The sequence below is a fragment of the Eublepharis macularius genome, chromosome 2, assembly GCF_028583425.1.
Source record: "Eublepharis macularius isolate TG4126 chromosome 2, MPM_Emac_v1.0, whole genome shotgun sequence".
Lineage (NCBI taxonomy): Eukaryota > Metazoa > Chordata > Lepidosauria > Squamata > Eublepharidae > Eublepharis > Eublepharis macularius.
The window spans coordinates 44,480,762-44,493,059 of record NC_072791.1 but is presented as its reverse complement, the minus strand read 5'-3'; the positions used below and the strand labels follow the sequence as shown (position 1 = coordinate 44,493,059).

The following is a 12,298-nucleotide window of genomic DNA, read 5'->3' as shown; positions in this document are numbered from 1 at the left end:
GTGTTCCAGATACTGAATGAAATAAAGTGTATTCATTAAAAAAATACAATGTTCAGATATTTGCTTCAGACCTGTAAATAAGAATTTTGTAAGGTCCTTGTTCTAATGCAAGTTCCCTCTCCGTTGTGTCTGCAAACTAGAGCTTAAAGCCACTCTCCTGTAATTGGGAGTAGAGTGCTTTAATAGTATGTTCAGCAAACATTATTTCCCTAATATCCTCCCTGGCAAGATTACTATCCTTTCCCCCGGATAGGACTCGGTTTCCTTCATCCTTCTCACCCACCCCCTGCATTAATCAACTGTGTGTGGCTACCACCTTCCCAGGGCTTCTCTCAGGAAAACTTCTGTTGAGGGGTGTTGACGGGGGCTCTCCCAGAGTGGCTGTTTTGCTGCTCTTCTTGCTATGAAGACGAAAGCTCAACACAAGATGAAATATGGCTAGTGGAGTGACAGCAGCTGTATCTAGAGTGGCCTTAGATCCTATAATTACATCTCTCTTTATTACTGCTGCTAATGGCCCTCCAGGATGGCAGAAATGATAATAAATTAACAGATTATGAACTCCACTTGCCACAAATTATGTGTTCTCTCTCTCTCTCTCTCTCTCTCTCTCTCTCTCTCTCTCTCTCTCAACAATTCTGCTGCCAAATGTCTGAAAAAGAGTAGGAAGTCACTTCATCCATAGGTGTAAATGCCACCAATTTCAATGGAAATGTTTGAAACTCCACTTGCAACCTGCCCCAAAAAGCTCATATATTATTCTGTATGAGGCGGGGGCGGGGGTGGGGGGGAGGAACTTGAAGACTGTGCTTGAGGGAACAGTGTCAACGACCTGAACAAAAAAAGTATCACCCCTTCCATAGTATTTAGAAATGGGCAGCTGAAGCTTTTCATGGCATGAGGTAAATCACATCCCCTTAATCCTTTGATAAGGGGGCAGAACATTCTTTCTCCGGGTTCTCTGCAGTCCTAAAGATAGAAATTTCCTCTGAGTTCCACTGCTTTTTAATATTTTCCCCAATGGAAACCCAAAGTGAATTATCACTTTATTTCTCCCCTCCTCCTTTTTAGCCTCACAAGAGCAACCTACAAGAGGTAGGTTAAGCTGAGAGTACGTGACTGGCCCAGGGTCATGCGGTAAGCTTTCATGGCAGAGCAGGGAATCTCCAAGATCTTAATCCAACACTCTAACCATTACTGGCTGGCTGTCAGTTTGGTACAGCTTCCAAGTCATTATTGGAAGCTGAGCTTGGGCGTGCTGCTAAGGAGAGAGTACCAATCGCCTTTTGGATTAGTTCTTTGACATGACCACTTGCAGCAGCTGTGTCTTGCTTCTGGCACCCTAGGGGAAGAGCTAAGTGAAGCCACTAAGAATGCATCTGTACATAGATCTGCCAATCATAAAACAATTAAGTGTCTTGCTGGATCCAACCAGAGCTATTGTCCTTAGCAGCAATATCAGATAGCCATAGGTTGCTCACATAAACAGGGCTTGATGGGGACACCCATCCCCTATTGTTTGATTGACCCAGGCTTCTGGCTAAATTAGTGGCATGCTGTCTCTGCATACAGAGGCTTCAGTTTTAGCAGTCATGGCAGAAATCATTGACAAACTGATCCTCATATTGTTTAATCTTTATAAAAAAGCCGCTCAAGCTAGCAGCCATCTCCACAAGCTGATTATACATAAAGGAGAGGAAAACTTCCTTTTGTTGGTCCTGAATCTACAGCTAACCATAAGGACCCTAAATTCTAGTGTTTTGAGAAAAAGTCAGAGCTTTGGAAGATTTGCATGTGCACAGGGCCCTTGCACAAGTGGAAATGGGGGGGGGAGCCATACTGGCCCCTTACACTATTAAACACGTATCCCTATTTTTCTGCTTGTGCAAGACATTGTGCAAGCATTTTCTGGGTGTTGTAAGATATGAGAAGGAAAGCACTAAGCATTGCAGAACATCTTGCAAGCAGAACTGCATGAAATCTGTTTTATGTTTCTGCTCACGCATCCCTGAATGTGAGAGGCTATTTTCTTTCTATTCATTTTGTTCAACAGCATTCATAATTTTATAAATATAGCAAGTTTTCCCATTAGATAGAAGCGCGCAGTACCTATTATTGTACTTTTAAGGTTCAAATAATTCACCACACTGAAAGTCAAGCTATAACCCTTATGCAGTTTCACTAATTGGAAAGGTACACATCTTTTTTTCCCCCAAGCACGAGTAAAGCACTAGTAAAAGCACAGCAGCCTGTGTGTGTGTGTTTTGGTAAATGTGTGAGGAGAAGATCTAAAGCTTAAACCCATTTGCCCTTTCCCATGAGGCCCCAGTCTGAATCAGGGCTTCTTGTGGATGTCTTTAAAAGAAGAAACAATATCCATGATCTTCCCTATGTCTAGTTTGATCCTTTTTTGCTGCAGCACATAGAGCTGACCATTTTCTTGAACTTTCTTCTAAAATCACAAGACCACCCCCCTTCCAACCCAGGTGATTACAGTCACTGCATAAGTAGCTATCCTTCCTTCACAGCCTCCTTTGGGTTTTAGCCACACTGAATAATTGGGTGCCAGCCATAAACTTGGCTTAGTTCACTAGTCCCTTGTGACACCAGATAATTTATTACTAAATTAAATAGACATGATCTCAGTACAGATCGTTACCCATTGTTTACTTCCTCATGTCGCAAAAACTGTTTCCAGCAGCCAACCCCATTTAGAACCCTTTTATCATAGCTAGTTAGATGTCAAGGCTATGATGTTGCCAAGACAGAATCTGACAGAGAGGCTTGCTGCCTCCTCTCCAGACAGGCCTGGCAAGAAGGTAACCTGTAGTTTTACATACTGTGACAAACACTAGAACACCTTGAGGCTATGGGTTGTTCCACAGGTTACATGGCAGCCAACCCAGGCATGCCGTTGATTATAAACTTGGCAGAGAGCCACGGCCAACCCCAGCTCTCTGATGAGAGTACCCCTAAGATGCTTGTGTTTTCAAGGATGTTTGGAGCATTCACCTTGTACATTGTAAGGTGCATGCTTAAAATTATTAGGTGCTCACCTAAAAATCATAATATGTGTAGAAACTGGAGGTTTTCTGCATAGCCTCTCAGCTTTCATGCTACAAATTATGCATGCAAGCCTAGTTCTAAATGTATTGAATTCTTTCTGTCACAACTAGCCGCACAGGGCAGTGGCTGCCCCTAACAGTTTTAAATCAACTGGCCTGGGGAGATGAGAGATGCTCCTTCCTCCGCTACAGCAGAATCTAAAGCTCAGATGAATTGGCCAGCGTGACAAATAGAAATAAGTTTAGTATAGCCAAATCTTTGTGAGCATAAATGTGTGGCTAAATAAATATGCAGTTGCAATTGAAGGGTCTATTTGCTTTGGTAACTGGCAGAGCAGTCGTTCAGACACACAGCGGGCCAAGCCCTAGCTTATTGTACATCTACTGGAGATGAGTCTAGTCTAGTTCCTTTCCATTTGCAGACTTGCCATAGCAAGTGTTGGATTTGTCTTCCATCTCCCTGGTGGCCAAGGCTCCTCTTCAGCTGTCCTCTTATTTTTCCTGGCTCTCCTCCCCAATGCTTTATCGATCCCTCCCTCCTACCCATCAGACCTCACACACACACACAAAACACGTGATGGCTGATTGGTATCTGTTAATTAATGTGGCCTGCGGCCTCTTTTCTATTCAGTGGCCTGATAAGGGAAATTGGATGTCCAAGGACTGCCATGCCATTATCACCCCTTACCTCCTCTGGCAACACAAACACAAAACATGGTGTAGTGATAAATAAATACCACTAACCCATCCCTCTGCCCTCACTTCCTTGGGCTGAGATAGCTGAGATAGAAAAATAGAACTCCCGACCAGTCAATACAGCAATCACTGGCTCTTTTGTTAATTGCTAAGTTGATAACAAGAGGAATCAAATGATCCTTACAGTGGCTGTTTTTCCTTGGCCCAGATGCAGGAACAAGAGTATACAAAGAGGATTCTGGGAATAAAGGCATCCTACTGAGCATAAATCACAGGCAGCTGCTGTGCATCTTTGAGGCAAAGGGTAATGAGCTTAGACAGTGAAGCAGTTGTGCACAAAGAAAAAGAGCAAACATCTCTTAAAATATCATTGTTGCAAGAGATTTCAGGTTTACCCCCTACTTGCATATACCAGTAGGGTCCGTTTGTTTCTAAGATGTGACATTTGTTACTAAGATGTGACAGCGAGTCAGCCCTTACAGAAGCAGAAGGGTCTCTTGGACCATGTTAAGTTTATATTCCATACATTAAGCTTTGATCCTTAATATTTCTATGATCTGTGACAGCCCAAGACAATGCTGGGAATAATCACACTTTCCAAATGGTATTTCTGCTCGCTTTCTCTCCTTCAGCAGGGACAGTTCTTCTTGTTTCCTTTTGTAGATGAGGATTCTTGTGTGATTCTTGGTAATTTTGGTAAATTATCCCAAATTCCAATTTTCATTGTCCTGCAGGAGCTAAAGTTACAGTAACAGTCCTCTGTTTGGGGAGGATGTTAAATAAAATGAGGCTATCTTTTGAATTCCCGAGATAAAATACTATTGGTTTGATTGAGCTGGCCCTTCAAGCACAGTTTAGAGGCAGAAAGCTTCACTAATGCAGAGATAAAGTAAATGGACAGCTCAAATTAAATGTAGCAAAATACTAGTTAGCCTGAAATATATGTATGCCTAAAACAACTGTAAGCCCATTCAATGGTAGCAAATGTGAAAAATCCTTTTACAACTCTGCAAAAAGATACATTTTTTTATCGAACAATGATTTATTAGGCCGCTTTTCCACTTACTGTATGAAACACAAGCACATAAGTAATAGTTTACATTGATTTAAATGCTCCATTAATGTAGATCCTTTTTCCTCTCCTTATGTTTGTCATGGTTAGGGATCAGTCATCTAATCTTCTTCCTAATATAATATTTCTAGGGTTTTTTTTGCCATATAGCATGCAACACTTACTATCAAACAATCTTTCCCTCCCATAGACCCACCCTTGTCCCTAGCTCTAAACAGAGGAGAGGGGAAATTTAAAAAATCAGTTTCAGGAATAGTGTTTCTATTGTTTAATTATTTGGGGCAATAGGCCAGGAGTTTTCCAGCCCTTTCTCCTGTCTCCTCAAAGGACTATTTTATGCAGGTCAGGTAAAATTCTGCTTGTTAAGAATGAATTTACCTTCATATTTCAACTTCATCAAATGTTGATATTGCTCTTATAAAGAATTTTCTGCATATTTCCTTAGAGCAAGTTGCACTTCTGCCTCAAGTTTTCCAATTTTGTGGATTCTGATAGTGTTGGTGTTAATAAAATACTGTATTCAGAAACAATGAGATATTAATGATATATTTTATATATTTTGTTCTAAATTACAGTCACAGGAAGGGGAAGTCCAGGCCATGGATACAGATGCTTTCCTAGACAAAGTCTAACTTACAATAGTTTCAGAGACACAAAAGTTTTTGTTAGCAGTTCCAGTTTCAGTCATCCAATCTTCTTGGGACACCTCTCATCTATGTGGCATATTATTATGCTTCGATATATGTTCTGGCTTCAGTTATACCAATGTGGTTGGCTCTTCAAATGAGATCCAACCTTTGGGTAGCTGAAAATTGCACTTCCAAACTTTTCAGCAGTTCTTCTGAGGAACGTTTTTATCTTGAGTCTGGTTGTGTCAGTGGGTTCCAAAGTGGCAGGTGGTTGCCAAAGTTGAATGTGCCAACAGCAGTCTGCCAGTCTTCTAGGCTTCAGCACTTGGGGCTGGGGGTGTCAATATGTACCCTGTCCTTGTGTATGTAAAATGATCTGCTCTTCTCTTGTCCTGCCAGGTTTTTCTAATCTTTCCTTGGGGGACCAAATGAGCCTGTTACAGAGTGCCTGGATGGAGATCCTTATCCTGGGTATTGTGTACCGCTCATTACCCTACGAGGATAAACTGGTCTATGCTGAAGATTACATCATGGATGAGGAACACTCTCGTTTGACGGGTCTGCTGGAGCTCTATCTGGCCATCTTGCAGTTGGTACGCAGGTACAAAAAGCTGAAGGTGGAGAAGGAAGAATTTGTCACGCTCAAGGCCCTGGCTCTTGCCAATTCAGGTATGGAGGAAAAAGAAAAAGTGCCGCAGTATCCAAAAAATATAGGCAAAAAAGCCAATGGTGCAAGAATCTTTATTAGATAATTATAGGGTTAAAAAGATTTTACTATTCCACTCCCAATAAGAGGAAAGGTTTTTATATTCCCATCCCTACATGTCTCTCATTAGCTTCCCCAGGGGATCTAATAACGTTATCACAATTTCAGGTAAGACCATGATCTGAAAGACTCATGAGAGCTGGATCACTAAGTACTGTTGATCACAAACTATCGTCATTTTGAAATGTGGGGTATGGCACTGACTTATTAAAAAAGTTTTATATGTGGTCCAAGTTAGGATTTTCTAGACCTTGAAGCTAATAATGGTGGGAAGAAGATAATCTACAAACTGTTTGTTCTGATTTGGTCTGGTACAAGAAATATCAAGGCAGAAAAAGGCATTTTTGGTTTTCACACTTTCAGCTACTCAAGTCCGTAGGGTTGCCAAATGGAAAACTAATCTCCTGTAGAGGCTTAATGGAATGTTACTTACCTCCAGGCCATGGAAAGCTTCAACTGCCCATTTCCAAACATTAAGCCTCTAGAGACTGGACTTTTTTCTTCAGGACTGTTGGCAACCATACAGGTCAGAATTCATAGTGATTCAGTATATGAACTACCTATCTCATTTCATTTTCAAGAACTAACTTCTATGTAGTATCAGATCTAGAGAAACTATAGATGGGAAGTTATGGTGTTGAACTAGTATTTTAAATCTTGCTATGAGTTGCAGAAAAATCCATTCAGATTTCATTCCGCAATAGCCCAAGAACTGCTTAGAAAGAAGTGTGTCCAATCAGGTGACTGGATCTTCCCAGCAATTTTTAAAGAGCAGTTGTTGCTGTTCAGGGAGAGTGGGTTTAATCATTCAATCCCTACATGGTTTTGCTAGTTAACATGGTCTTTAAAGGTCTAATAGCAAGACGGGTGGCTGATTAGCAAAACCAGAGAAGTGGCAGGGGTTAAGCCCCTCTTGCCCCTCCATGCATCATCCGCATAGCTAAAATTGCTTTTTAAATGATACAGGAAGATCAGTGCTATCTAATCGATCTCTCAGATAATGAATCAAAAGACAAAAAAGTTATCGCAACCACAATTGTTTCTAAATAACTGAGTAGAGTTAATTCTTGCTGTTAATTATTATTAATTATTATCATGGTATATTTGTGTGTGTGGAAAATTCTTTAAAGTGTTCATATTCATATCAAAGCTTATCAGAAGCTATAAGTCATTACTACTCTAACTTTTCTGATGAAAAACAGAGTACGGTTATTTACTCAATATTAATTCAGAGTTTGTTATCCTACGGATGTTTCCCTGAGATAACAGCTCATCCACAAGAACAGGGAAGATCTTTGTTAGTTGTCTTGGATCACACTGTGTTGCTTGATAGAACTGTGAATTCAATGGACAGTGACCACAGAAATCAACACTGCTACCACATATATACATCCCACGAGGAAAGGAAAATGGGCCAAGAATTACTGCTCTTTGTCAAGGACTGATGATTTTCTTTCAGATTGCTTCAGCCCCTGATTCACTCTTTGAACTGATAAATGAAGCAGAGTTTGAAGCAAGTTTAGATCATTATTATCATAGTACAATTGGTCATGTTAGCATTATTTCAAAGCTAGCCAGTAACCATGACTGAGCTGCAATTTAAACCTCAGCCTCCCAGTCCCCCTGACCCCACATCCAACGTTCTATCCACTGAATTTTAATCAAAAGTGTAAAGAATCTTTTTCTTTTTATGCATTTGGTTTGAATCCTGTGAATCCAAGGAAAGATAAGACATTCACCACAATGGAATGTAATAGTTAACAAAGGACAAACTCCCCTTCATCTTGGCTCATAATAACTGGATTGACAGTCACAAGCATTACCAGGGCTTTTTTTCTGGGAAAAGAGGTGGTGGAACTCAGTGGGTTGCCCTCAGAGAAAATGGTCACATGGCTGGTGGCCCCACCCCCTGATCTCCAGACAGAGGGGAGTTTAGATTGCCCTCCGTGCCGCTCCAGCGGTGCAGAGGGCAATCTAAACTCCCCTCTGTCTGGAGATCAGGGGGCGGGGCCACCAGCCATGTGACCATTTTCAAGAGGTTCCGGGACTCCGTTCCACCACATTCCAGCTGAAAAAAATCCCTGAGCATTACCATTAACTGTTTGAAAAACACTTGTGTTTTAAATTGCACAATGTTAAATGAGATTATGCACATTTGAAGAATGTACCATTTGTTTGTCTTCCTTTTCACATACTAGCAGCCTGCAGCTTTAACAAAAAGAAAATGCTCTCAGAAAAATTAGGGACAACTCTCTTTTTGACTCTCCATAGGCTGAAAATATCTAGCAAAGCCTAAAGAGAAAGATGGTAAATCCCTGTGCATAAATCATTAGCTATTAGATTGAGGAACATCCTCGAGATTGAGAAGCTTGGGGGTTGTGGAACTTTAGTTTTTTCCCCCCTGTGGACATCCCTGAGCTTGCTTCCCCCCACCCCCACATTTCATGGAGCTTTAATAGTAGTCCGGGGGGGGGGCGGTCTTAGGAACTTCAATTAGTGGGTTGGATCCAACCAACTCTATGATTCTGTGCCTCCTCTTTAACCACCCAAAAGGCTATTCACAGAATTTTGGAACCTATTTATACGTAGGATGGGGCTGTAGTATGGAGAAGTATTGTGTATGAGTGAAAAAGATGGCTAGAACCAACCCGCTGTATCTACTTTATATTATTTTAAATTTTTTCAAAAAAGAATATCACAAAATACAACAAAATACAACAATCTTTGATCTTTAGCATTTCGTACTTAAAGCAAACAGCATATTTAACGTATGCGCAAAGTCTAGTTGCACATTATTAGCTACTTTAGAACTTTTCAGAGAAATGATGTTTGTCCAAATTAGTGTTGTCAGCTCAAGGTTAGGAAATTCCTGGAGATTTAAGGGTGGAGCCTGGGACAGTGGGGTTTGGGGAGGGATGGGACCTCTTTGGGGTATAAGGCCATGGAGTCTACTATCCAAAGCAGCCATTTTCTCCAGGAGAAAAGATCTCTGTTGTCGGGAGATCAGTTGTTATTACAGGAGATCTCCAGGCCCCTCCTGAAGGTTGGTAACTCTATCCCAAATATATGTGTGCATTATGACCAGGTAATTGCGAGTTTCATGAGTATCACTAGAGGTAGTTGATAAACAAGAATTGCATATGCCACGTTTCTACAGGTCTGTAAACTAGCTGGATTCATGCAGCCAATTTGCACAAACCTGAAGCAGAGCATGAACTGAAAGCTTTACCATTTAGCGTTCTAACAAGTGACACCAGTCACTTGTGCTGATTATTTTTACACCATATAAGTTGCCGAAGACCTAAACCATGGAATTAGCATCCTGCTTTGGGAAAAATGACCCCTCCCCTTATCCAACTAAACTGTCTATTTACCCACCCAAGGCAGAGAATTACCTGCCCCTTGCCCTAATTTCCCACCCCTGAGGAACTGGGGTAAATTGGTGTAAAGACCATAGAGACTAGAGGAGGCAGCCTAGAGCATTACTCAGACATGACATGTCATTTGCAAATTCTGACCTCAAATTCCAACCTCAATAGCCAATTCCCCACAAATCTTCTGACATTTTTGTTTGGAAGCCTACATCCCCCAGACCCCAGAGATCCAGACCACGGAGCATTTACTTTGTCCCATGCTAATTTGGGAGCTGGAGAGAGGCATTTTTGCTGTTTGATATATATTGTACAACTCCTGGTTGTAAGTGCATTTTTGAGAAAGAGGAGTGACTTGCTGTCCTCAACTTGAGCTATATTTGGGGCCTGACTCTGAAGGCCTTTGAAGAATACAGGGTTAGCTTGCAAAGAAAACCTTCTGTGCATATTGCTCACAGCCTCTGGGGCCCACCTGGATTCAGTTTTATAGCTTCCCCCACTCTGAGGCTTCCCAACAGCTGTAAAAATTCATAGTCATTGATTTTGTAATTAACAGTTTATCAGTGCCATTGACACCAGCTTGCTGATGGATTGCAGCAAAAGTAATCTCGCAGCTTTGGTTTGTTTCTTTATAGCCTCTCCCAAATCCAGGTTCCTCTGAGCATTTCAGAAATCAACGGGTTGAGACCTTGGTGAGAGAACTTGGAAAAGAGGCCGCCTCTAGAATCCTATCTTCTGCCATAAAGCGTTGTTCTGCATCTTCACTGTGTAGAAATTAGATTGTGAAGGCATTGGACTGTGCCTCTTATGTATATTTTGCCTTCCATTGCCATATTAACATACCCAGAGTAGTCAAATGTCAGATTTAAAGGGCGCAAATATAAATGCTGGCAATGGAGATATGAGGTGATTCCTTGATGATTCCCCACCCCATGCCCCCGTTTCTTTGTGTTTTTGGATGGAGATGTGAGATACAGGGGTTTCAAGGAACCATTGTGTGGCAAACTATTAAGGATTTAATCCATTGCCTGCCACTGCTCTGAGCAGTGGTTAGAGGGGTAAAAAGGGGGAGAAAGGCTGTAGCCTAGTCACCAGCATGTCACTTATGGATACAACCCAGAAGCGATGATGGTAGCTCTAGGAATCACTATAGACTTTTTCCATACAGTTGCAGTAATTCCTAGCGCTACAATTGTCAGTTCGGCGTTGTACGTTGACGTGACTTAGTGACCCCATATCCCCACCCCCTACTGCTGGTTGCCACCCTATGTATGTACCAGAGGACTAGAACAAGGTGAACAAGTACTACTTATTGTTTTTAATTCTAAAGGATGTCCAAATCTATATAAAAGTTCATGTAGGTTACAGAGTGGTTGTATGACCATGTTCACCAGTTTTTTTTTAAACTGTATGTTATTTTTTTAAACTGTATGTTATTGTATGTTGTCATACCGCCCTGAGCCCGTCTGATGGGGAGGGTGGTCTAGAAATGCAATAAATAAATAAATAAAAAACAACATGGACAGTGGTCTATGGGACTCTGGCTTACAAAATATATCCAACAAAAAACTCTTTGCTCATCTAATTGACCACATGAAGGTAAATATTCTTTAACCTAGGAGCAGAATAATGTGAATGAGAATTGCACTGTCATGATCTTTTCTACATGCACTCACAGTACAATCCTTTGCACAGTTATGCTTTCAAATCCCACTGATTTCAGTAGGTCTAGACTGGAATAATTCTGCATAAGAGTGCACTCTCAGTGAACATAAGCCCCTGTTCCCAAAGCATTGGCCATTTCCACACGTCTTCTCCCCCTCCTGAAAAATAGCACAAAACTTATGGAACAATGCACCTACCTTCATAGCACGATTTCCCGACATGACTTTGCTTCATGGCACAATGAGGTCAGAAAATGCGCCACAAAGCAGAGTCATGATGGAAGAATTGTGCCATGAAGGCACATCATTCCATAAGTTTTGCACTATTTTTCAGGAGGGGGAGATGTGTGGAACTGGCCATTGTCTTCCTGAGCATTGTGCTCATTTCCTGGCTCACTGAACTCACTTGTTATTTCTGCTTTTCCCTTTGCAGATTCCATGCACATAGAAGACATGGAAGCCGTGCAGAAGCTCCAGGATCTTCTCCATGAAGCTCTTCAGGATTACGAGCTGAGTCAACGTCATGAGGAGCCACGACGTGCGGGAAAGCTGCTGCTGACCCTACCCCTCTTGAGGCAGACGGCTGCCAAGGCCGTGCAACACTTCTACAGCATCAAACTGCAGGGCAAGGTCCCTATGCACAAACTCTTCCTAGAAATGCTGGAGGCCAAGGTCTGACAGGCCCCGCAGCCCGACTTGCAGTGCCCAGGAAGCAAACTGAGGACAGAGAGGCAGCTGTGGAGCAAACCACACAGAGGTGGCAGCTGGCTTTTATCTCCAATCATTTATTACGGAAGAGTTATTTAACGTCCATCTGGTGGCCTGCCAGCCTGTACATCCATCTGAAGATTATTGTGTACAGAAGAGGAAACTCTTTTAATCAACATCACTCTCTTTTTTTTCTTTGTGGAAAATTCTAGAACAAGCTCTTGCACTTGCAAAGGGAGCCAAAGGAAATTTGGAGCCCCAGAGCAGTGATGCTCTTTGCACTATCCAGGGCAGCTGATTCCTCTCTCTTTCTACCTTCTTTCTTCC

The 12,298-nt window shown here is 41.8% G+C and overlaps 1 protein-coding gene across 1 annotated transcript in view; it reads left to right on the top strand.

The window, feature by feature from the left end:
* ESRRB (estrogen related receptor beta) overlaps positions 1-11,941 on the top strand; it is a 141,015-nt gene extending 129,074 nt beyond the window's left edge. Inside the window, exons 6-7 of the mRNA XM_054972976.1 lie at positions 5,862-6,131; positions 11,697-11,941. Of these exons, the coding sequence (XP_054828951.1) occupies positions 5,862-6,131; positions 11,697-11,941 (515 nt within the window). The remainder of the gene's footprint in view (positions 1-5,861; positions 6,132-11,696) is intronic.
* The last annotated feature ends 357 nt before the right edge of the window (positions 11,942-12,298 follow it).